General features: G+C 32.7%; 2 protein-coding genes across 6 annotated transcripts; both read right to left on the bottom strand.

Moving 5' to 3' along the window:
- Nucleotides 1-16,094: 16,094 nt before the first annotated feature.
- Nucleotides 16,095-19,591, bottom strand: LOC112290338 (uncharacterized). Of its 5 annotated transcripts, none has more exons than XM_024536696.3 (8): nucleotides 19,138-19,591; nucleotides 18,724-18,998; nucleotides 18,025-18,392; nucleotides 17,777-17,914; nucleotides 17,438-17,512; nucleotides 17,116-17,295; nucleotides 16,778-16,987; nucleotides 16,095-16,606 (listed from the first exon to the last, which is right to left on the bottom strand). In XM_024536696.3, exons 2-8 carry the CDS (start codon nucleotides 18,977-18,979, stop codon nucleotides 16,487-16,489), a joined length of 1,347 nt encoding a protein of 448 aa, XP_024392464.1. In that variant the 5' UTR covers nucleotides 18,980-18,998; nucleotides 19,138-19,591; the 3' UTR covers nucleotides 16,095-16,486. The 5 variants fall into 5 exon arrangements, with proteins under 5 accessions (XP_024392464.1, XP_024392380.1, XP_024392307.1 ...); XM_024536612.3 differs by having other exon boundaries at nucleotides 18,724-19,009; XM_024536539.3 differs by having other exon boundaries at nucleotides 18,724-19,024; nucleotides 19,138-19,590.
- Nucleotides 19,592-21,284: 1,693 nt separating this feature from the next.
- On the bottom strand, nucleotides 21,285-26,138 carry LOC112285979 (uncharacterized). The gene is made up of 8 exons (XM_024527415.3): nucleotides 25,434-26,138; nucleotides 24,128-24,275; nucleotides 23,872-24,022; nucleotides 23,404-23,529; nucleotides 23,073-23,153; nucleotides 22,744-22,936; nucleotides 22,327-22,591; nucleotides 21,285-22,147 (listed from the first exon to the last, which is right to left on the bottom strand). Exons 1-8 carry the CDS (start codon nucleotides 25,626-25,628, stop codon nucleotides 21,921-21,923), a joined length of 1,386 nt encoding a protein of 461 aa, XP_024383183.1. The 5' UTR covers nucleotides 25,629-26,138; the 3' UTR covers nucleotides 21,285-21,920.
- Nucleotides 26,139-26,837: the final 699 nt, after the last annotated feature.

The following is a 26,837-nucleotide window of genomic DNA, read 5'->3' on the forward strand; positions in this document are numbered from 1 at the left end:
TAACGCGTGCACTTCATTCTCTGCTATTATCGAGCTCATTTGAACTTGCAAATTCTACTCTACCCACCTGCATAGTACAATGGAGAGGCTTGTCACTAGTTATAATTCGTATGAGTGCACTAGGTTGATCACAAGTCCACGGTCATCATGTGAGAGCATCATCCTATGCAGCACATGTAAGAGCTTTCAGAACTCATGTTGAAACCCAATACTATATCAAAGAATATAGAATAGAGTATATTTAAGAAGTGAATTGGTGATAGTACAAATACAATATATAAATATTTCAGGACTCTTATCTATTTGCAGTCAAATATGAGCAAAGAATAAATCTAGCATTATGAATGATTAAGAGGAGTTTTAACAAAAGTGACAACTTGATCCCTATTTACTTGCCTATCCATTTGTAAAGGCAAGCTGCCATGAGGTGGCAATGTAATCATTCATCCAATTATACCAATATAATCATTCATTTAGTTACACCAATACAATCATTCATCTAAAATATTAGATGTGTCTTATTATTATTGCCATGAGGAGTGAATATGACTTATTACAACACCTTCTTTTATATCTTATGAGAGTATTGAAGATTCAAAAATATACTAATCATAAGTATGGATAAATTGTGAGATGATAGCGGTGTAGAAGAAAGCATGTTGAGTGTCTTACTTCAATTTTTGCACTAGGAATTGGTGAACATCTTCTCTAATTGTTTAATTAAATAACCATCTTTCACTTTATTTTCAATGACTTCTCTTCATCCTAGTAATGTCATTGATAGTCACAAACATTTGTGGTTTTGTTTTAGTTGATGATAGACTTTACATATAATTTTTGTATAATTTTGGCTTCTTGGGTCAAAGATTGTGGTTCAACATATTTGATATTATGAACTTTTCTTTTTATGTCAATGTTTTAATTTCATATACTTTTAGATTTGTAGTAGACACTAGGACATTGTTACCTACCTCCTTCAAAATATTAAGATTGAGCTTTTTTGGCAAAAACTTCTAATTTTTTGTAATCTATTCCTCATTTTTTTATCTTCAATGTACTTTGCGAATAAGAAGCATTTTATAGGAAAGAGTTTTAAGTGGTAGGTCGTCTCTTTCTTTAAAGTAGATAACATAGGATATATATAATGTTGTTAATTAGATGGAAGAGGCCTCTCTCTTTGATTCATTGCTATAAGATTGAATTGGATAGATTCAAGTTTTTATTAAAAGAAGATTTGAAGGAATATATCATAAGAGCAAATGTTTCATTTCTCAAAAAAAAAGAATCATTTTAGAATAAAAAAAAGAGTATATTTTTTAAATATAATTTGAATATGTATTCTTTGATTAAAATATCTATTAATAGGAATAATACTTTAATTAATCTTTAAGATTGAAAACACCTATTTTTTATCTAAATTATTGAGAATATATCTTTTTCAAAGGTTTTATAAAGTTATCAATCTTTTGTTTACTAGTATGAATGTAGATCACTTCAATATTATCCTCTTTGAGTCTTTTTTTGATATAATAATATTTTAGCTTGATGTGTTTAGTCCTTGCATGTAAAATTAGATTCTTAAGTAGTTTTATTGAGTCCTAATTATTACAAAATATTTTTTTTGGTCATACTGGTTATTTTTCTAATTCAAACATTAATATATATATATATATATATATATATATATATATATATATATATCTACATTATTTTCCTTGAATTGTTAGAGAGAGCTCTATATTTTACCTCTATTATAAAGAAGACTACAGTGAAATGCTGCTTGTTATTCTAATTCAACCATGCTTTATTAGACTCTTTATTAGACTTTGGTACTTTGTAATATCTACAAATTCTACTTCTATATTCATATGAAGTCTTATTTCTTCTTCCATTAAGATTGTTAGTGTAGTAAAATTTATATCAAGGATATGAATCTTGAAGAAAGAAAATCTTCAATACACTCTTGTGTTAGTGAAGAAAATTAGAAAGTCACTCAAAAGATCATATAATATTAAACTAGAATGACTATTGCCAAAAACAAGAAGACTAAAAAGTCTTGAAATAAGACTAAAGACTAGAAAGGCATTAACAAGAGTGAAGAAGGCTTCACTCTTGCCTCCATATATATTCTCCAACTAAAAGCTACGTGGCGATATTCTATAGGACCTCTAACATGTATTGACTTTGTTAGCCACATGTCTTAACTTACAAGGCGAATTATCTATATATGTCCTACGTAATTAGCTTGTTCCACAAGCTATTATATAGAGTTAATTTGTTCCATAAGCTACCAACACATAATTAACTTGTTGGCCAAGTTTCTGACCTACAAATACATCTAAAGTCAAAACCGCATCTATAAAGCTTCTAAGAAGCTTCTCTAGAAGACTTTATAAAATTAATCTATATTTATCTACTTCTATCTAATCATATAAGTAACTATTGGGATAAATATATATATCCATAATATTACTCTTCTTTCTAAAGATGAGTTCCATGAGAAGCAGTCATCATTTTTCATGGATCTTTACAATTCTTCATCTTAGTTTTGATGGATGTTGTTGATGAAAAGCTTTAACTTTCTTTATTGCATTTGCAAGATTCTTTGCTAGCTCTAATGTGTATTTGCTAATATCATATCCATGCTAATGAATAAGATATTCCAATCTATTTTGGCACCATCTTAAATCTAAGACTTCTTCTACTTTGAACTCTTGATTATTATCCACTTTTACAGGAAGAGGTGGCATTTGTCTTCTTCTCGAGATATTCACTATCTTATATGGCTCAAAAAGAGATACATGAAATATAAGGTGGATTTTTATAAATTCTAATAGATAAAATCAATAAGGAACATGATTGATTTGTTCACAAATAGAAAAAGGTCTTAGCCTACACTAGTCCAACCTATCACAAGGACAATTAGTCTTGATATTGCGACAAAGTAACCATACCTTGTCACTTACATTGAATTGTGCTTGCTCCTTATAATATGCATCTGCATTGGTCTTTTGTCATTCTTGAAGTTTTTTTAATTGTATCTTCATTGTTGCATGTAGCTCTAACAAATGATTAACTAAATCTTTTGCTATAAGATTATCAACTTTTAAAAAGTCAAAAGTATCAAGTCTTGGATGATAACCATAATTAGCAAAAAAAAGTATTTATTGAGTAGAAGAATGTATCAAATTATTATATGCAAACTTTGCCAATGGCAAAAGAGTTGTCCAATTAACTTGATGATAATTAATAGTACATCTCAAATACTGCTCTAGGACTTAATTCATCTATTCTATTTACCTATTACTTCGAGAATGAAAAGCCAAACAAAGTTTTATATCCACCTTTAGAATCTTGAATAGGATTTTTTAAAATTTTGATACGAATTGAGTCTCCCTATCCGTTATAATATCCTTTGGCAATCCATGATAGGAATAGATATTATCAATGAAAAGTTTAGTTGTTTCTTTACCTGAAATAAATTTTATATATGGTGCAAAATATACCATTTTGGTGAAACAATCTATGATTACGAATATAAAAACATATAAACTTCAACTTAGAAGATCTATAATAAAATCCATAGAAATGGAAGACCATGATTGTTCAGATATAGGCAATGGTTGGAGAAGTCCATAGGATTGTTGACAAGGAGTTTTTAATCTTAAACAAATATCACATGACTCAACAAAGTCTTTTATTGCCTTCTACATTTGCGGCCACCAAAAATCTCAAGATATAAGCTCTAAAATCTTATTGTATCTAAAATGTCCTCTTGTTGGAAAGTTGTGACTTTCTTGAAGAATACATATAAACGTGCTTCTTTTTCTCGAACATATAAGTATCCTTCAAAATAGAGTATGTTTTTTTTGAATTTGAACTTTAGAATATCATAAGACTTAGAAGAAAGATTCTTAATATCATGAATAAGAAGATCAAAGGACATACCTCATTGAATTTGTTTAACAAAAGTTGAATCAATAATCAATTTTGATTTTATTGCTTGAAGATGAAAATGCTCTGGTTTGAAGAGGATTGTTCATTGTTGATCAAAAGATACATCTCTTTCTTTTGGAACAAGATAAAAGCATCTAAAAAGAGTATTTGATAAATCTTATTATTTTTCAAGTTCATATGTAATCTTAAAATCAAATCTTCATAATGACATGCTCCAACGTAATTGGTGACGATTCAAAATATGTGCCAATATGAAATACTCGAGGTTCTTATGATCTATATATACTGTGACTTAATTTGAAGTGCTTTCTAGATAAATGATGCCATTTTCTACATAAATCCATAATTGCAAGAAGTTCTTTGTCATGGATCTCATAGTTAATCTCAGCTCTTAAAAATTTCTTGGAATGAAAAGCTACTGGATGGAATTTGTCATCTATTTTTATTTATCATAATACTGCATCCAAGGCAAAGTCTAATACATTTATTTTCATAAAAAATATCTTAAAAAAGTCAAAACAATGCAAAATTGGTACAAAAGTAAATTCCTTCTTCAAAGCAACAAATGATGCTTCGACTTCTTTATTCCATTCAAGTTTGTCTTTACAAGTCAAACATGTGAATAGAGCTACAACTTGAAAAAAGTTCTTGATAAAGATTTGATAATGATTGGTAAAGCCCAAAAAGCATTGCACATCTCTTACTGTTTTTGAAATCTTCCAATCTATGATAGTTTGGACCTTCTTTAGATCCATTATAAAGCCTTCATTGGAAATGATGTACTCCAAAAAGTCAACTTGAGTAGTGTATAATACACACTTTTCTATCTTTGCATAAAATCTTACATCTCTTAGTTTTTGTAACACATGATGAACATGAATTTCATACTTTTTTGTATTCTTAGAATAGATTAAAATATATTCTAAATAGCAGATGACAAAATCATCAAAAAACTCACAAAAGACATCATTGATTAGATATTAGAAAGTAGCTCATACATTTGTAAGTCCAAAAAGCATGATATTATATTCAAAATATCCATACCTAATTTGAAAAGCAATCTTCAATTCATCTCCTTCTTTAATGCAGACTAGGTTATATACTCCTCATAGATCTATTTTTGTATAGATCTTTACTTAATTTAATTGATCAAAAAGTCTTAAAATCAAAGATAGAGGATATTTCTTCTTCATGGTGATCTTGTTAAATCTTTGATAATCCACACATATTTGCAAAGATGTCTTTTTTTCTTCACAAATAAGATATGAGTGTTAGTTAGAGATTTAGAATGGCATATAAAGTTCTTAGCCAAATTCTCATCAATATACTCTTTGGGTGCAATCAACTCATTTTGTGATAGGCTATAGATTGATCAAAATGGTAGTTGAGTTCTTTATTGAAGATCAATGGTACAATCATAAGAACAATGCTTCGAAAGAATATCTACATTTTTTTTAAAAAAAAACTCTTGGAAATCTTGATATTGGCTACAAATACCACTTGATATCTTCTCATGATCAACAATGGACGTCGCATATATAGCAAAAGATGACCCTTCATTTGTGACATGCATGAAAGGTCTCGCACCTATCAATAAGGATTTAAATATACTAAACTTATGGATTTCTACTTACCTAAAAAGACCTTAAGTTAAACTATGGAAAAAATTAAGATTGCCAGAAATTTAATCTATTTGAGGATTATATCTTTCTAACCACATTAATCCTAAAAAAATCGAGTTAAAAGAAGATTTAATCATATTAAATATTATTAAACTATTGTGACTACTAATTACTACTTCTATAGGAATAGTTTCATGTGTAACATCTCTAGAAGATAATGAACATCCATCTATTACTTCTACATGCACAGGTTTGATTTTCTTAACTAAATATATATCTTGTTTTTTGACAAGGTCTTCATATATAAAACAAGCTAAGACTCTTGAATCCAACAAGGCTAAGACTTTGTGATTTTTTAGTCTTAAACAGACTTCTACTGTAAAATAAGGTGAGGGATCAGAGGAGAGAATAAGACCTTTGCAAGATGTTACATATGATTCCAGTCGTATGATCCTTATTGTAGCTAAAGCAATTTTTTTCTAACACATTGTCTTCTTTGGCAATCGTACTTTTCATTTTATAATTAAGTTGTTTCTTAGGACAATGTTGAGTACTATGCTTAGCTTTTGCACAATATAAGCATAAGCCTTCTTGATGTTGTTGATTCTTTTCCTGCTTTGTGAGGGATTTAAAACGTACTATTGTCATATTTTAACATGAATATATAGTGAAAGATAACAATATGGATCTTATTATAAAAAAACCATGTTAAAAGATAAAGCAGAAAAATATATATAAAAGATAAGAAGGTAATAAAACTTTTAGTAGTAGTACTGACTTTTTAGAAAAGTAACTTCTATTTATTTTGTAGGACCATAAATAAAGCAAAATAAGATAAATTAGAAAAATAAAAGATATAGGCATATAAAAGAGAGAATTAGGAGTTGATGTGAGTGGTTTTTTCTCCCCTCATTTAAATTTGATTTAATTAGATTATATCTTAGATTAGAATCTAATATTAATTGATGTGGAGATGCAAATCATATATAAGATAGAAAAAAATAAAATTATATAATAATCAAAATTAATCCAACAACCCAAACAAGTTAGTTACAGATTTTTATGATTTAGTTTTTAGCATTTGTAGTTCATTTAGTTAAGTACCTTCCAAGACTTATCTCATCAAACTTAAACTTTGAAAATTACGAATTAATAATAAAAGAAAGAGAGGAAATAAAATAATTAAGACCATACTAAAGTACTAATCTAAGGCTTTCCATAGGATATTAAAACATGTGAACCGGAGATATATATAGAAAGTTATCCATGGATGAAGTTTTTATCACCAAACTTCATCTAGAATTAAAAATCATGTAGTAAATAGCCCTAAATATTTAAGTTTAGCACTAACATAAAGTTAAGATTTTTAAGATAAAAGATGAAAGTTGGAAGATTACATATATTTTTTAAAACGTACTATTGTCATAGGATCTTATATATTTTTTATATATTATGAATGCTGACAATATATATCTTATATATAGAAAGTTGGAGTATCTTTAAAAAAAATTAAAATTAAAATTAATAACTAAAAATTAAGTAAAAAATTTAAAAGTAATAGAAGTATAAGTTGAAGATTAAAAATAAAAATTTAAAGGTTAAAATTAAAATGAATAAGAAAAAATTAAAATATCAGATTGATTTTTATATATTTTTTTATTTTATTTTATTTTATCCTTAAAGAGTGAAAATGGATGGAAAGATAAGAATTTAAGATTAATTTCTAAAATGAGGTAAAAATTTCTTTAAAATTATTAAATAATATTTATTAATGAGAATAAAATTAATGAGTGATAATATAGAAATTTACATGCTAAACAATGTGATTAGAAGGTGATTAGGGAAGAAAAACTTACTTAGAGTATATCAAGTTGAGGCAGCACATCCCTTGTTGTTTAGAAATTTGCCAAGATTCCACCACAACTCTTATGTACTTGAAATTTTTTGTAGTTGAACTAAACTTAGGATTGTTTCTATCTTCTAGATTTTGTGGTGATCCAATACTTGACAGTTGCGATATGAATTTCCAAAATGTTGGAACTTGAGCTACTTAAGCAGCAAACCCCCTTCTACTTAAAAATTTACTAGAAATTAGTTAATAATTCAAAGTTCACAACTCTATTTTTTTCTAAAACTATAATTTATAATGCTTCTTTTTCAATAAAATTCAGCAAAAAGACTTAAGTAAATACTGAGGTATGATTTTTCAAAGACAACTGTTCTAATTGCCGAGGCAGTAAAACCCTTCTCACTTAGCAGAACCCTTCTCACTTAACAATTCATTATGAATTTTTTATAGCTTGAAAGTTAGTGATTCAAAATTTAAAGTAAAATAGACTTCAAAGTGTACTCATTCCAGTAATTCACATAACATCAAAGTTGAGGTAGGGATCACCGAGTTATGGGTTTTTGAACTAGATGCTTTTACGCTGCCAAGGGCAGTAGACCCTTGCTACTTTAAAAATTTGCCAAAAATCTGTCACAGCTCCAAATCAAGCGTGCCTTATGTCATTAAAAAGCTAAAAGTAAGTAGAATTTGGCCACAAAATTTAATGAGAAGAAAATGAAAATAGACATATTGAGAAAAAAAAAAAAAAAAAAAAAAAAAAAAAAAAACCAAGGCAGTATAAGGTTAAAGGATAAGATTTGCATTCTTAAAATGGGGGAATATTTTTGCCATGGCTTTGCTATAAGAAAAAATGGAGAGAGAGGGGAAGCTCAGCCACCCAAGCCTTTTTAACTATGTGGGAGGAGGCCCAAAAGTAGCAGACACATCTCTACCATCTAGATCAAAAATTCCTAACTAAGATTAAAGGTCTACAAAGATCCTAAGCCTAAACTCAATTTCAAGTCTCGAAATGCCTATATCTCAAAAACTAATGCCTTTTGGAAAAAAATAATACCACCAATGTATCCAAATCATATTTTTATCCTCAATTTTACTATTCATAAGTCCAAATCTAAGTTCTAAATCATTAAAACTAATTAATTTATTAATCTAGTTATAAATTTTAACTAGAATTCTAATTTTAATTATCATAATTAAGAGATCAATAAGGATTCTTACCATCAAAGCCTTCATGATCACCATTCTTCAATTTGAACTCCCTTAAGTACAAACTCTTGGCAAATCACAACTCTTAATTTTAATTTGGCCTTAAATTAATATAATTTTGATTTTTTGATTTTTTTTTCTCCATTCTTCAATTCCAAATAGTGATAAAAATCACTATGAAAGGAAACTCCACCATAAAAATTAACTCACCTCCATTTTTTAGAAATCATCATTATTTTAACAATTAGACATTATATTTTTAATCCATTTAAATTGTGGCATGAAATTTAACCTTAAAAAATCTTAAAAAATTAAATAAGAAGATAGAGCAATTAGACTTAAGGGATTTTTTAATCATAGTCAAATTATGAATTAATCTTAGGGTTGAAAATTAAGATTGTGGATTAATTCAAGATATAATTTCTCGGATTTAAAAGACAAATTTTATTAAAATCCTAATTTTAATATCAAAAGAGGATTTAAACCAAATCAAGAAAAAGAAATCATAGACCTTCTAAATTTACTATTTTAGAATTTTTAACAATCACTTAATCTAATAATTAGAAGTATCTATCTAATTAATAATCTAAAACTATAAATTAAGTCATAATTAACTAAAAAACTAATTTGGATCCACAAATTAATCATATTAGCATTAAAATTAGTAAAAATATATTAAAAATCATAAAATTGATTATAACTAACTATTAGAGCTATCAATCGTACTTACAATTGGTTTTAATAGACTTTACTTCAAAAGGGACAAAAATTGATACCCGAAGAGGGTCGGTTATGAACTTGGGTTGAAATCAGACTCCAAGGCACAAAATTGAGCCTCAATGACAAATCAGGAGTTCTTTAATTTAGAAAATAGGATTGAAGAGCAGACTTAATAGAATTTCTATAAGCATTAATTTTAAGGATTTTGGGTAGATAATGACTTTGTAAGAGCTTTGTAAATTTGAAGTTATTTTCAATGATTCTGATTTTTAGAAAATAAAATAAGATTAGTATTTTGGGTAATTTCAGGAGTTTGATAATAGAGCTATAAGTGAAATTTTTTGGATTTGTGGATGTAGTTGTGCTTGATGTGTACTATGAATTTGGATTTGATTAAACGATTAGATTGAAAAGTATGAAGGTTTTTGTAGATTATGGTCTTAGAATTTAGGATTTTGAGGACCAATGAGGTTTTCTTAGATATCTGTCAATCTACCAATTAGATTGAGACAAATTTTTTTCCTAGAGGTAGTTAGCTTGATTTCTAACAAGTATTTAAAGTTTCAAAGCAAAGTGATAGTTTAATCAAGAGTAATTGGCTCTAGGAGATAGGCATCAAGGTTGGAGAAGGAGGCCAATGAATATTCAAGCACGTTTTTGAAGTTATTGTCTATTTGATAATTTTAATCCTTTTCAAATTTTTTTTTGTGCTTATTTTTAAATTAATTAGTAAAAAAACGTATAAAATTCGAGTTAAAATCAATGATTCTAATATTAGTTATTGAATTTTAAAATTTGTTGTAAGGTTGTTAGAAATTTGTTTGAGATTTAAAAAAAATTGATTAGAATTTGGTTAAGATTAGGATTTGGTTAGGATTTAGGTTTTGGTTAAAATTAAGATTGGGATTTGATTAGAATTAGGATTTAGTTAGAGTTAGTATTTGATTTGGTTTAGGATTTGATTTGGATTATTTTAGGATTTCTTTATAATTTCTTTTAGGTTTTTTTAAGATTTCTTTGTGTTTTTTTTTATAATTTATTTTAAAAATAAAAATAAAAATATTAAAAATAAAAATAAAATGAAATAATAATAATTAAATTTAATTGATGCTTTATTATATTTTTTAAGCTTTTATAGAAATTTATATATGATTTTGTTAAAGTGATTAGGACTTATTGTTGTAAATTCCTTTTATCTTCCACAAACAAGTGCCTAGCACATTCTCAAGCAAGATTTCATGTAATATGACACTGTATCAACTTGAATTGGCTTTGATAAATAATTTTCTAAAAACTTAGGAGTTGCCATCATTATTTGATTTGTTCTTCTCCAGCCATATCTTTGTCCTTGATGTCTTTCAAATAATTGATTATCACATGTAATGGCTTGAGCAATAAATTATCTTAAAGATTCTATCTATAGCATTTTCAATAATAAGTCTTTAACATAATCCTTGAATCCATATCAAAATTGATTGAAAAGGGCTTTGTCATTCTAGTCCATGCCAGAAGCCAGGTTTTGGAATTCAATAGCATATATGGTGGTTGACCATGATCTTTGCCATGAAGATAAGAACTTAGTCTCTGCTACTCTTTCTCAATCACTTTCTCCAAATGTGGCCGTAAACACTTCTAGGAATGAATTCAAATCATAAAGGAGTTACAAATCTTTTTTCATTAAAATTACAATCCAAAAGAAAGTGCTTCTTGATAGAATTGTGCCTATGAATCCGACTTGATTAAATCCATCAAGGTATTGAAAAAGATGCAACCTTAGATAGAGCTTAACTTATTGTAAAAATCTTCAAAATTTTGATCTTGTTCTATGAAACTTGTCAAGCATACTAATCATTGTCCTCTTCATACTTATAGAAACAAAACTCCCTTGATTTGGTTGTAATGTCAATCTATTTGCTTCTTTCAATTGCTCAACTTCTTACTGCAAACTTTAAATTTCTTCCATATGCATAGGCATAGTACCTCCATAATTCACATTGGAAATATATGAGATTTTCACTCTTAGAGAATTGACAAGCTCATAAAGATCTACAATAGTTGCAAATCTATTCTCACTTTTGCTAAGAGTAGCTTCCGTAATCTTTCCTTCTATAAACAATTCAAACAAATTCAAAAAGTTAAATTAGAGAAAAATAATCTACTACCTCTAATAAAAAAATTTACAAAGAAGGGTAACTTTTTCTCTTTAAGGAAAAGATCAGTGTTAGAAAATAAGATTTTGTTTAAAGATAGGTAGTCAGCAACCTTCAAAATACAACAATAGAAGTGGAGTAATTCATTCACTTCTTAAAAAAGTCAAAAATAGTATGTTAGCATTCTTTTTAAATTATCAAGGACATGAATCTCGAAGAAAGAAAATCTTCTATACACTCTTATGTCACTGAAGAGAACTAAAAAGTCACTCAAAAGGTGATATAATATTAAACTAGAATAGCTATTGCCAAAAATAAGAAGACTAGAAAGTTTTGAAACAAGACTAAGGACTAGAAAGGCATTCACAAGAGTGAAGAAGGCTTCACTCTTACCTCCATATATACTATTCAACCAAGAGTTATGTGGCAATATTCTATAGAACCTCCAACATGTGTTGTCTTTGGTAGTTACATGTCTTAACTTGCAAGGTAAATTATCTACGTATGCACCACATAGTTAGCTTGTTCTATAAGCTATCAATATTTGGTTAATTTGTTGGCCAAGTTTCTAACCTATAAACTTATCTAAAGTCAAAACTACATCTATGAAGCTTCTAGAAATCTTCTCTAGAAGACTTTATGAAATTAATCTATATTTTTTTACTTCTAGCTAATCATATGAGTAACTATTGGAGTAAATATATATGTCCATTACAATTTGTTAAGTTGAATCTTTCAAAGAGATTTAGTATATAGTTCCTTTGAAGCAATATTATTCCTTATGAGAGATGAATAAATTCTATTTCAATGTAAAAAGTGAATAATTCTAATTTTGATATTTCAAATCTACTCTCTAGTTTTTGCTCTAGTTTATGCTCTAGTTTTTGCTCTAGTGCATCAATATAAACTATGTGATTTTTGGTAATCAATAGGTCATCTACACATATTAGCACTATCAAGGTGAATTACTCTTCTTTACAAAAATATATATTGTAGTCTGTTTTTATTCTAATCATACCAAAGTCTATCAAGAATACATGAGTTTTAATGATCAAGCCCTACTAGCTTCTTTAAGATCATACATTACATTTTTAAGTAAGTAGATTTTACCTTAGTTTTCTTTCTAAGAGAAGAACAAATCTTAGAATAATTTCATGTGTATCTATTTTTTGAAATTTCTATTTTGAAATATATTTTTTATGTCTAAAAGACGTATATTCTATCCTCTTGTTGTTGCCATGATAACTACAAAATAAATTATTGGCCTATTGACCATAAATACAAAGATATCTTAATAGTCAATATCTTTTTTTTTTCAAATCTTCAAGGAATTAATCTTGTTTTGAATTTTTCTATCTTATTGTCAATAATTACTTACTCTTTAAAATTTATTTTTAGGTGATAGTAGTTTTTTCTACTAATCTATAAACCAACTTCTAAATTTAATTTTTTTTAGATAGAATGAAGTTCCTTCTCCATTGCTCTAGTCTATTCTAAGTATTGACTTGTTTCTTCAATTGTATTAGAATCTTTAAGACCAATTATATAGATATAATCTTCTAATTGAATTGTTGGTCTTCTCACCTATGATGATTTTTTAACTTAGGATATTAGTGTTGTATTGGATGATGTTGTTTCAATCCCTTGGTGAGCCATTGTTGTCTACTCTTCTTGAGGTTGTAAATGGATATCTTCTTCTAAAATTGTGATGAGTGAAAGAAGAGATGCAACTTCATTTATTGTGGTAAAATCTACTCTTTTATTTTAGTCTATAAGTTGTGGTAATATTATCCTTGTAATTCTAAATAATTTTTTATTGAATATAACATCTTTATCGATGATGATTTTTCTAGTCTATAGATTAAATAATTAATATGCATTTGTGACTAAATCATATTTCAAGAAAAAATATTTTACTGATTAGATTGCAATTTTTTTATTGATTTTTTAAGATATGGACATAGGCAAGTGATCTAAAGATTCTAAGGTTGACAACTATAGTTTTGAATCTTATAACCTCTTTTCTGGAGTCATGCCATTATTACTCCTTCTAAAGCACATGTTAATGATATATATTGATGTATTGATTACCTTTGATTATATATGTATATATATATATATATATATATATAGACATCAAAAATAAGATTCATGCTTTGTACTTACTCAAGAAGTAATTAATTCTTACACTTTTCTATTTCATTTTGGTATGGTGTATGCTTGAATCTTCTCATGTATAATGTCATTAATGGTACAAAATGTCCCAAAAACTTTAGATGTTTACTTTTTACATTGATTTATTTTTATATTCTTAATGTTATCTCCTTTTTTTTTTCAATCAATATTTTAAAGTTCTTGAAAGTTTGAAAGATTTATGACTTCAACTTCAAAAAATAGATCTAGGTCTTTTTAGAATAATTATCAATAAATATTATGAAATACCTAAAACCAGATAAAAGCATTGTTAGCATTGGCCTACAAAGATTTGTGTGTATAATATTATTTCTTTGTATGGTCTTATTCTTTGATTTCTTTGAAATATTAAATCTTCTATGTTTATCTTCTAAGCAATGTCGACATGGCCTATTCTTTGTTTGTAATAGTGGTAATCCTTCTACCATGTTAGTCATTTCATGTAAGGTTTTAAAATTAACATGTCTTAACCTCAAATATCATAGATCAATTGATTTTTCTTCTATGAGATATACGTGAGATTCCAAACTATTAGATTCTAACTTATACAATCCATTGGTAGAATCATAGCTTCTTCTAGTAATGACTTTGGATGGGTCAGATGTATTTACTATTTGATAGTGGATCCATCTAAATATAATAATATAATATTTATTTATTATATTACCTATTGATATCAATTTTTTGTGACACCAAAAATATATAAAGCATTGCTGATTCTCTTTATTACTCCATCACATTTAAAAAGTACATTGCCTTAGCCTATAATTAAATAAGAGGTCATATTAATTGAGCAAACATTAGAATCTTTAATTGTCTTTAACTCAAATATTTTTGATGAATCTCTTCTTATATGTTTTGTGGTACCAAAATCTAAATACCAACTTATATTGTTGTTATTGATGTCTATTGATACCATTATTGCTTCAAACATTTAAGCTCCTATTGTCAATTCTTCTACCATTGGTTTTTTTTAGATAACATTTATTTAAGATCAATGCTTTGCTCATTATTCTTGACAAAAGATGTAGCATTTTTAAAGTATGGGAGATTTTCCCTACTTTCTTATAAAATAGTCCTAAATTCTATAGTTATTCGAATGATTCCTTTGCATAGGTTTACAAAATTTTGGTGGTATATTGCTATTGACATTTAGTTGTATGCTTCTAATCTTCTTTGATCTTTGGATATCATGATAAGTTCTTAATCCTTTGTAATATGTTCCAAAGTGTCCTCTAGCTCTTTCTATTAAAAAAACTTTATTTCAAATTTTTTCATCTTCCTTCTTTACTTCTTCTAATAGTAACTTGCTATAAAGTTTTTCGAAGTTGAATAGTTCATCCTGACACAGTAATACATGTATGAAGGCATCATAGCTTTTGGATAGAACTCCAAGCATAATCTAAACCATTCTTATATTTGGTATCATGTCTCTAACACTTGGAGTTGAATGACCAACTCTTTGACTGACTTGATGAAGTCTTCTGTAGTGATTCCATCGATCATTTTGATATTCCCAAGTCTATTGCTAAGATGGAAAGGCTTTTTTCTATTAGTAGCTTCAAATATATTTTTGAACATGTCTCCACATGTTGTAAGGTTCTCACTTTTTACAACATGATGCAATATTTTATCTTTCAATGAAAATATTATGATTGTTAATACTTCGTCTTTTCTTTCTTACTCAATCTCAAGTATAAAAATTCTAAATTCTATAATGATTTTGAATTCTTTTAGGAAAATATAATATTTGAATTTCTTCTCTCTCAAAATGGTCATGATTTTGATTTTTCACACTCTATAATTGGATATGTCTTCAACCTTGTTGGAATCAGCTATATAACAAGTTTTTTTTAAAGTCATTTTAGAAGAAAAAAGAATCTATCTCTTTTGGCTAACTTAATTTTTTGTATACATAAATATAGACTTAGGACTTGTAGTAAGTCTATTTTTTTTATAATACAAAATGAGAAGTTTATACAACATGTTCACTTGATTGTAATTTCTATTTGGTGCAAGTTGGCAGCTTTTGTCAAAAACTTAGATCTTTAGATGTCTTTTCAACTGGCAGCTTCATTCAACTATACATGTAATTTTTGTCAACAATGCAAGTCTCAATAGTTCTCCAATAATTATCCAAAGGATAAGTACCAAGTCTTCTTTTTTAGTTGTTGAAGTTTATAAACAAGATGATGTAGGATTCCTCTTTGGTGCTGAAGTTTCCTCTAAAAACTACTTCTACAATTCTACATTCAAAGCCATTGCTCTAATACCATTTTGAAACCTAATATTACATCAAAAAACATAAAATATAATATATATATAAGAAGTGAATTAGTCATATTATAAATATAGTATATAAATATTTCAAGTTCCTTATCTGTTTGCAGTCAAATATTGGCAAAGAATAAATCTAGTATTATGATTGATTAAGAGGAGTTTTAGCAAAAGTGAACTTGTTCCCAATTTACTTGCCTATCCCTTTGTAAAGGCAAGTTGCCATGCGGTGGCTATGTAATCATTCATCCAGAATCTTTGCCGTGGCTTGTTGTCATGAGGTGTGAATGTGACTTGTTACAACACTTCAAACGGGCATTGCTACGCGGGCCCAGTACTGTAGCCATCTGAATGCCTGAGTTTGGATCCACATAGCAATGTATGGCATCCAGACAATAAATCCGAAATGAAAAAAATAAATCAATTTCTGCAGATGCAGTGCGGGACCACCATTGCAGTAACTGTGATCAAGGCACAGGGGACTCAAATCAAGTTTCTGAAATAGATTCATCTCATGGAAATTTGTTAAGCGCATCTCTCATGCACTGAAAGTGCTTATTTCCATAATCAAAGTCTGTTGGCTCATTTGCAAACATTTGGGCCTCGGGGTTGTATAATGGATCCTCTACGAACTGCATTTAGGAAAGAAAAAAGATTTAGTAGACACCACCTCGAAATTGACCTTATCTTTACAATGCTCATTCTGCAGAAAGTCTTAGCTTATACACAAAGCACTGTACTTATTATATAGACAGACTGCAATGGCAAATAGTTGACGGTTCACAGGTGTATGAGTGCAGTACCGCCCAAAACCGATGTAGGATTCGTTTCCGAAGGCCTGAAATCGATTTAGCTGATCGACCTCGGTACATAAGATCAGCTTCTCTTTGAATTAGGTTTAGTATCTCCCTTGTTAAAACAGTATCAAAAACCTGCACAGTCCACTTAACATAGCCCAGAATCGCCATTCTGTCGTCCATGGATTCCACTTTCTTTTCAAGTTCTCGGTACAACTGTCGCAAGCAAAACAAAACGAACCGACAGTGATTAAAGCATTGCACTAACCGATCACTTCACGATTCTGGGCGTTAAGCCGCACACACTGACAAACAGCTGCAGAAATACACAAGCTCAAAATCACCTGCCCAAGTTCTCCTGCTCGAATTGTTGCTGGAGTTGTGACGTTGATTAGCTGGCCATTAGTCAACTCCCAAACTTTTGGAAGTGCCATTGTTGTCAACTTCCTTTCTATCATTCTACGATGAACGACGACCTCTGTCTTTAATTTTAAATTGTCTATTGTTTGGATCAATTTCAATTGCTGCATTTCACAGCAATTTCTGTCGGTTAAATCAATATAAGGATAAATCACAGAGGCTATTGGGCAAATATAACTTAACTCATGGCGAAAAAGAATCTGTGTCACTGGCTTATATTATAACAGTGATTTATCAAAGTTCTACCTTTTCCATAAGCTCTTTACAAGCTTTTTTCTTTTCCTCTCCTTCCAAGTTCTTTGCATTTAGTCTCCTGTATTCCTGAAAGTACATAGATTCAATGATGTCCAAATTCAGTGTCTCCATGAACATTTCTTACTGGAAGAGCGGCATGTCTAACTGAAACAAAGTCAATGTATTAAATTGACAACGAAGAATTTCTTTCGAATCAAACTTTTTCCGTTATCATTTGGTTCAAGAACAGAAGTGAATATCAATACAAACTAATGAGTACAAGAACAAGTTTCTCTCAAGGTCACAACAATGCGATTCAGGTTGAAATAACTTGATGGGAAGAGAACATGCCTCCACTTGCCACGTCTCAAGTTCTTTGCACAATAGATTAAAATCATTCAGAGTGGAGGGATGTAGACGCCGTTGGATCTCGTACTGCACTCTCGCCTCAGCGTTTTCTTTATTGATCCTGTCTCTCACAATCCAGAACTGCCAATATAGACACACGCGGATGGTATAAATGCTCAATGGAATGCCACAAGTTTTGTAAACAACACATGGGGATTTGAAATTCACTGAAAATAGACTGGGACATCAACCTCCTTCATTTTTGCAGCATATTGGCGCATGCGGTTCGCAGTTCGTTGAGCAATTTTCCGGCGAGTGTGCTTTTGAATAAATATAACAGCCGCAATTCGTTTCCGTTCCCACGCATCCGAGTCCTCATAAAGTCCAGGGATCTTGTAGTAGTCGAAGGTGTCGCTTATCACTACCCCATTCTTGTCCAATGACCAGTAGGTCGGATTTTTATCCATCTGGGTGAATGCCTCCCTGTAGGTTTGATGTACTCGCGTTCGGAGCCAAGATAGCTGAGTCTCACGTGACATCATCACCGGGTAGGTTTTCAGCTTCTTGCCAGGAGGCCACAACTCCAGTGTCTGGGCAACAGCATTCAAGTACTCGATACCTATTTTTGCAACCTCCCACATCCATGAAACTAACGTCACAATCTTCCTCTGCAGTATAAACAAAGGAGCTTAGAGTGAGTAAAGAGTCTCATACTTGAAAGTAAAAAGTATAAGATCGTTTCTAAAACAGAGTGGCCAGGAATAATTCATCAGCTTCAAGTCAAAGCTAAACTGCGTGGCCAATATTGACATCTAAAAACTCCCAAGTGAACACAACCTTACTAAAAACCATCGCTCGGAATATAAATCTGCATGTATCCAAAGCTCATCATCCACGCATTAAGGTGTTACTAGTTGCAGGGAAGAATTCGCAACAGAGACTACATGTACCAGTTCTTATGTCCTTAAAACCCCCCCGATATGCCATAGGCTCCTTTTCTGAACGATCAATGTTTACTGTTAAGATAATAGGCTCTGGATTGGAATCCCGAAACAATTGCATTAGGAATTGGTTTTTGGGAGGTGATGAAGGCCTGGGCGGCGAGCACGCAGGAGGTGTTGGAGACCTCTTTGAAGGCGACGGTGACTCCGGTAACGGCGGATGCACACAATGTACAGCATGAAGGCCTCGAGGAAAGGCCATCATGAAACGTTAGAACCGCCTCCTTCAGAAACACTATTCAAAAGTTAGCTGCACAATCCACAATCCACAGACGCTTTACCAACTGCGAGAAATACATGCAGATCCCATCGTCATACAAAACAATAACTGGTTTAAAGATCATCACATTTCCAGCAATTAACCTTCCAAATGTGATGGTTCCCTCTCCCGGACACGTAACCAACTAAGATAACCATGTTCAACATCGCTTCCTCAAATTCATCAACATATCCAATACTTAGTCCGTGAACCAATCCACAACAGGGATCCTCGTCCCTCTGAGCCCTCTTCACAAACATCCGCGCTAAAAGTTCGTCTCGCTTCGAGCAACGGCCATAACTCTCGTGCCCGCCTCAAATGAACTCCTCAACCACGCCTCTCGAAGCCCTTTCACAACCTACAACCACAACAAAACGAAAAAACCTCGAGGCACTCGTAATTTTTCCGAGTGCTCCTGCTCGATCGATCGCAGCAACAGAGCAGATGACGAGAGACTCATTCGATAACAAAGGCCTGATCAAGATTTCAAGAACTGCGTGCAGGGGTAACCGAGCTTAGGACAGGCCCTGAAAAGAGGAGAAGAGGCGGGTTCCGATGAGCGACCGCACAAAGTGGGCGGGCATAGGGGAAGCATGCGAGAGACGGTTGGGAACCCTCCTCATTTTAGGTATTAAATGAGGGTAAATAGTAGATGGTTATACAAATGAAGAGTTTTCTAACTTATAAGTTTTTTGATGGTGGTCTAAAGGGTGATAAAAATGGTCTAAGAGTAGATAAGAATGGCCAATTGGTAGTTTAAGAAAAGATGCAATATTTAAAATAAACTAATGTAAATGAGATAATTAAATATTAGTGTTGTGGTTTACTTATTGTCATCATGTAGATTCAAATCATATTTATCATGTCTAATAGATTTTTTTGTGATATTCATCTAGTAAAACATAGAATTTTTTATTTGATGAAGTCTTTTGTTTTCTCTTTCTCTCCATTTTTTTAGATACAATCTAACTCCACGCTTAGAAACAATGGGTGATGAGTAAAATCTTTTGCCCTAACTCAAGCACCTACAATGCAAATTAGTGAATGCTGATTCCCAAAAAACAATTGATGCAAGTGGCATCATTGTATTTATTTGGATATTTTTGTAATTTTAAATTTAGTACTTATTTTTGCTACAGTATTTCTAATAAAGATTATGTGTTTTATAGGCATTAATCAAACATCTATGTATTATCTATGCTTCTCCCTAGTACTAAAGATATTTAATTGAATATAATAATAATAATAATTTTTTATTTTATTATTATTATGATTAAATCAAAATATTTACAAGTGAAAAGCTTTTAAATAACATAGAAAAAAATGATGGCATGAAATAAATTGCACATAATGTGCATTATTTTGTAAATAATTCAATAAATTATTCTCAAATGTGTTACAGATTTTAGAAAGTAGACTAATTTACAAAAAACCTTTTTCAAACTACATCTTATTTAACTTTTATATACAATAGTTTGACAATAGCAAGGCAAGTATATTAGTAGCAACCAATTGTTATGCACATAGTTATATCACTTGGTTTGCTATAGTATTAAGTTATAACTAATAGGAGACATTTTGCTAATATACTCAAGAGATGATTTAAACAAGAAATCTTGTAACAGGTGCAAAATAGCAAATAACAATTAACAATGCAAATCTATGTTTACAAAGTCATTTTGAGATTAGGAATGTTAGATAATTGTATCAAAAATTTTTTAAAAAAAGAATGTGCTAACAAAGCACACTTGTATTTAGAAATTTAAAAAATAAAATAAAATAAAATAAAGTTGAAGTGATAGTTCATGTTTTTTTATGTAGTATAATTTTATCATATATTTCATTTATCAAAGCTCTATATTTTACCCATCAACACTTAGAAGAATTCCTTAAAATAATGTCATGGTCTGCATACCTCATGATGTAATATATAATGTTTCACATTTGAGAACCTAAGGGGGCACATAAAGTAAGTGCAACATAATTTTCTAAGTGACATTTGATAAAAGTGAAACTCCAGCTCATCTACAAAATATTTCACATATCCTTCTACATACCGATCATTGCAACACCATCGACCTACAAGATACACAAAACTTCTGGAAAGAATGTCCATAGGAATAAGTGATGCTTATGATTCTCCCTGCACGAGGACCCACCATTCATATACAATACGCCCACAACGCAAATGCACTTTCATATCTCAATTCAGTCCACACAGGTTCCCGACAGGAGAGAGTGTCACAGTAGATATATTAATCAATCATGATTTTACTGAGGCCTCAAGCTTTAAAATTACAGTGACCACATTCTGTTTTTCTTGAAACTCTAGCTCATCTACAAAGTATACATTTATAAATTTATCCAGAAAGCAAAAGCTTTCTCAAAAAGGATAACCTTCACTAATAACTTGTCTGGATCGTTTCTTGTACATAGTGTTCGAAACTGCCAGGGTCCTATACCGGTCCGTTGATCCAAAAGCTGGATATTGAATGCGTATTCCAAGTATCAATTGAGATACAGCAGCTCGGACGAACAAACTAAGCGTTACTGACGCTTTACCATCTCTAATAAGCCCAACAGTACCAGTATGCGGAGTCACAGCCAGCCTCTACATCAGAACGCATGCTGATGAAGAACACCATCACGTACATTCCCACCTCAGCCTTGATAAGTTCCACCACTGTCTCGAGAAGTGACATCCAAGATTCTTACATCGGGTACAGCCAGTTGAAAGATTGCCCAACTGCTGAATCGGTAACATCAGCTGAGGTCGTGTTTTGACACACAACAGAGATTGTCGACATGAAGAGTAGCCAAAGATTTATCACGAGTATACCCACCAGATAAGAAAAATCTAACGAACTGTAAATTTCCCCAGATAAACCTAGTTTGACCAAACATGCACTAGTCCATGCCGGTTTCCAGTGTAAATCTCGTTCCTTTCTTCATCGTAAAACAAAGCAGTAACATCCTCTAGAGCTTCCTGCACAGAGCTTCTGATATTTGAGGAATTGGAACGCGTTCGAGGGCTGACTCCAACACTAGGGTCATCCGCCCTAATTTTTGCGAGACACTTCCCAGTCAGGATGTTGCTGATATTAATAGAACCAACTGCATCAGCAAAGCGAGATATAAATAAAAAAAATGTCACATTGAAAAGATACTGAAAATTATTAAATTAAAGAAGATTATATATTCAAAGTCAACGACGTAGCTACACGAAGAGTTTTCAAATTTCGTTCTCTTTCAGAAGCACACCAACCCACATACCAGCAAAGCATCGGTCATACCTTCCTCGGCAGAATTGTCCGGGTGAGCCTTGCAATATGAAATGATGAGATCTTGTTCACTGGTGATATATATGTTATTTGTATTGCAATCAGGATACCATAGTAGGTGATCCTCAAACGACGTGACCAGCTCTCCCCTAAAGTTCCACACAGCAACCGTTCTGTTGCGGAATGTAAGAAATAGCTGATTCTCATACAAGAATATGAATGCGGAGGGTGTCATGAACTCAGTTCTGCTTACTTCTGTCATTTGAGAGTTCCTAACCTGCAAATTGGTATTTCAGACATTAGCACCGACCATATTGTAGACAGAATACAGCATCAAACGCACAATCTCTAAAGAAATCGATATCGAATAGTTCAAGCAACTCAGGAGATTCAAAAATGGAGATTTACTTCGTTTTCAATGAAACTCACATCAAGAATTTGCAGATTCTCATTTTCTTGCTTGACAAGCAGTTTCTCGTTGAACTGTTCAATAAAGTCAACTTTTTTGTTTCGATGAAGAAGATGATTAAAAGCTTTCAAGACGGAACCATCTTCAATGGACAGAATCTTCAGGGGCACATGACTCTGTGCTCTGTCAAAGATTAACAGCATAATCCCAGGGCTGACAAGAAAACAACATAAACTGTAAGCAAAACCATCCAATGAAAAATAAACAGAAATAAGGCACACTGATCCTTAAAGAATCGAGCAGAACTTACTGGTATGCGTGAGTTTAGAGACAAGAAAGAGAAAGTCACCTTATTTTGATTTCTTGCACGTGCTCGTCAGATATAGAATACAGCATTGTGTAATTCTTCAGATCAAACACCTTGTAAATTCTGTTAGGGTCATCCCAAGTTCGATATCAGAAGCAGAATATCAACCCTTCTCACAAATTATGGATACAAATGGAAAAAACTTAAACTAGTTTCACATGAGCAGTACCACAGCAAATACATTTCAGAATCAAAAGCGCTACTCAGAACGTAGCTGCGTAGCAGAAGGAACATAGAAACGCGGTATAATTTGAAGTTCAAATTGAAAATAGTTCACTGCAACTGAAGGGTTCCATACGTACAACGCTGATACCTATCTTGTGCAGAATATGTGAGAACCTTCCCATTGACATCATCAAACTCAACGAACCCGGGCCATCTCAAAGATTCTGACTCAAAAAGAGAAAATCCTGCACCAGGCTGCCCCCTCCGGATGTACCTGTTGGACTAAAACGTTAGAAAGCAACAGAATAACGTGCATGTCTCACAATTCCAAAACTATGGTTCATTACATATCCAAGCCCTCCATATACATGACAGGCAGCTAGACTTGGTACATGCACCTGAAATTGCATAGCAGGGTTGGGATACTCTAATCTCTAGAAGCCTTTGAATTTGAATGAAAACTGCAGTAGCATGGACAAAACAGGCTCCTTCTCGACAAGTCTAAGTTCATAAGCACCCAACACATCCACCAATCATGCTACGCAGATTAATGCAAAGCAACCAAATCATTAAACTATTAAACGCTATTGAATCAGCGTCCAACAATAGTGCTTACTCAATGGGTGTCGTCCTGCACTTTAATGAGCTGAAGTTATCGGAAGCATAAACAGACACAGTTATTAACGAATCGTTGTTCTTGTTGTAAAAAAGGCTGCGGATCACTTCATCGGCACTGATGTTGAGAAAGCATATCCTCTTGTTTGTGTCTGTCAGATCGTAAAAATGAGCCACCATTAAATAAATACCATATTTAGGTCTTTCATACTCAAAGTGACATCAGACAATGTACTGCACATAGATCAGCATCAAACCTCTGCTAAAGGCGGCACATATTCCTGAATGTGTCAATGCAAACACTGTATCTCGAGCAGCCACAATCTCCACTATTCTGGATCTCTTCTTCAAGAATGGTAGTTTCAAGAACTGATGGGCCTTAGGATCATGCGTATCAAACTCCTCCTGAAAAAATTAGAAGGGTGCCAGAAGTGAAAAATGAGCAACTATACACAATGACAAAAACCTACAAATTAAACTTGGCACCCTAGTGCAACTCTGAAAAAAGGGCACAGAGTAGTCCCAGCATCTGATTCGTGCCACACTGATTAAGCTACACAATGTAGATCAGATTCCACCAAAGCTCCAATACAGCTGAATCTAATACCGTCTTGACAAACGGGTTGACATTATCTCTACTCCAGGATTGAAGATAAGAACAGTGCAATAATCATAACAGGAAAAAGGCATAGAACCAGTCGAAGAGTGCGCAGAGAGTACGTTGGGAAGGAAGAACTCGATGTTTCATAGATGGACCTCAAAAATGCCGCTTCTAGTAAACGTAAGTGAATGACATCTTTCAGAAACAAGGCAATTAAACAGCTACAACAGAGACTCGTATCCTAGCTAGCTCACATACCAGATGACAGTGTCGTAACAAAGCCATGTTTTAGACCATCCACATTCTAAAACAGTTATAAATAGTCTCCACGCAGTGATTTCTACTCTGATTGAAGAGACAGAAATACGATGAAAGGATTTTGAACAGACCTAAGGACTGCAAGGTCAAAGTCAATCTCAGTCGACGACAACGTGGTCTGACAGTCAACGAGTCGTTTCATTTTTGTATCATAATCACTGAGACCAGAGACAATCACAAGAAGCATACAGTAAGTGGCAGACATACATGACAAGTTACAAATCGAGTGCCACACCAGGAACGTAGAAAACCATTTTGATGAACCCTATTCCCCGCAAGCACCACGCACAATGAGAGGATTACGTGATATATTAAAGCCGAACAAATCAAACGACCGTCTCGACCATTGAAATAATATCTGATGATAAGACCTAAGAAAGTGTCCACAAAAGAAACAAACAAGTAAAAAACAAAAAACGATCGACTGCAAAACTCGACTCTACATTCGAGTAAAAGTCCAAACTAAGGAAGACAACTCCTACCGCGAATCTTTCGGCGTTTACAACCTGATTGAGCTTAACTGTAACAAAACGCCCTAAGCGATGAGCCAATTACTAACGTAAGAAACACCCACGAAGCCGTTTGTGCCCAGGAAGTGACGAGCGATTACCCACACAAATACGACACAAACGCTCACAACCCACCTGAAGATGAAAGTTCCGGAACTTCTCCTGCGAGTTGGTACGGTTGAACGACCAATTCCCTGCCCGACTTATTTCCCGCTTCAGAAGCTTCCGCACACAGTTCTTGGAGTCATCAGGTCGTGGACGCTTTCCAGCCACTATTCGGCGCCCGCATGTCGGCCTCGGGCTCATCCTCACCTTGCTCATCGACTCCATACCTCGACCTCCCAACCGACGACCCAAGGTAACCCCAACTCACGTCTGGCAGGACCTTGCCCTACATGACCTGATGCATCAGAACCGTTTCCCTCCCATCTTCCGCTTTCCTCTCGTCTCCTTCCTATCGGTCTCTTTCTCGCTCTATCTCTCCAACGACTGGCCGTCAACTCTCCTACACTTCCAAGGCACCTCCTCCACCACAACGACTCTCACTGAGTCTCGCCATAGCATGGCCACAAAAACCCGCAAAAACCAAAAAACGAATGCCCCACACCGCAGTAGTACGCTGCCCACCACTCTCAAACTCACTCTCAAATTCCAGCCATAACCACCACAACCATTCGGCACCAGTGCAGCTGTAAACACCTTAACCCTTCCAGCAGTTCAGCTTCTCATGGGAATGACCCGAGCCCTGCAATTCTACGAGATCCCTCCCTCGATGGGGTTCGATCAAAAAGCAAACCCTTACCTCTCGAGACCTTGTTCTCTGCTCCCAGGGCTTCCTTCCCTGCCCATCTCCATTTCTTTACATACAAGAATGGCCATTATGGCGTGACCTCCATGCTCCTATTCCCGCCCTTCTCCGCCCCACCCTATTGCCAATAATGAAATAAATTGCCGTGACCGTGGTATCCCATGCGTCCAGCTACAATGTTAATTTGAAATTTGAAGCTGGCCCTGCTTTCGACCCCACTCTCTCTACCCGTCGGCGTTCTTCCCTCTCCCGCGCTGATTCGGCTGGCCGGCTGGTTCGCTGGCTGGGCTGTAGAAAACGACCGCGTTCCCCTTGTTCCCGCGAACGGGCACGATGGGGTTCGTATTGGCGCCACGCCGTGGATATGCCATTCTGCGTGGAAAGTGTTCCCGTTGCCATGACCGTTCCATCCGCTGTTGCCTGTGATTGCGACAATTTTCGTATAATCCGTGGATGAATTATGGACCTGCTTAAAGGACGAGTTGTGGATGTAAATCGTCGGTCTGTGTCGACTTCGCGTGGTACATGCCTTGAATATGTTGTATAACTTCATCCTTTGGATGAAACTAACAGACGACTGAAAATAGTTTTTATATGCTAAGGTTTTTTTTTCACGTTAAAATTAAAATTCTATTATGATGGAAAGAAAAAAAATTCACTAATATTCTTGTGCAAGATTTGGTAAATACTGATTTGGTATTAACATTGTCCATTGCACTATGGCTCTCTAC

This window comes from Physcomitrium patens, chromosome 1 (genome assembly GCF_059467195.1).
Source record: "Physcomitrium patens ecotype Gransden chromosome 1, ASM5946719v1, whole genome shotgun sequence".
Lineage (NCBI taxonomy): Eukaryota > Viridiplantae > Streptophyta > Bryopsida > Funariales > Funariaceae > Physcomitrium > Physcomitrium patens.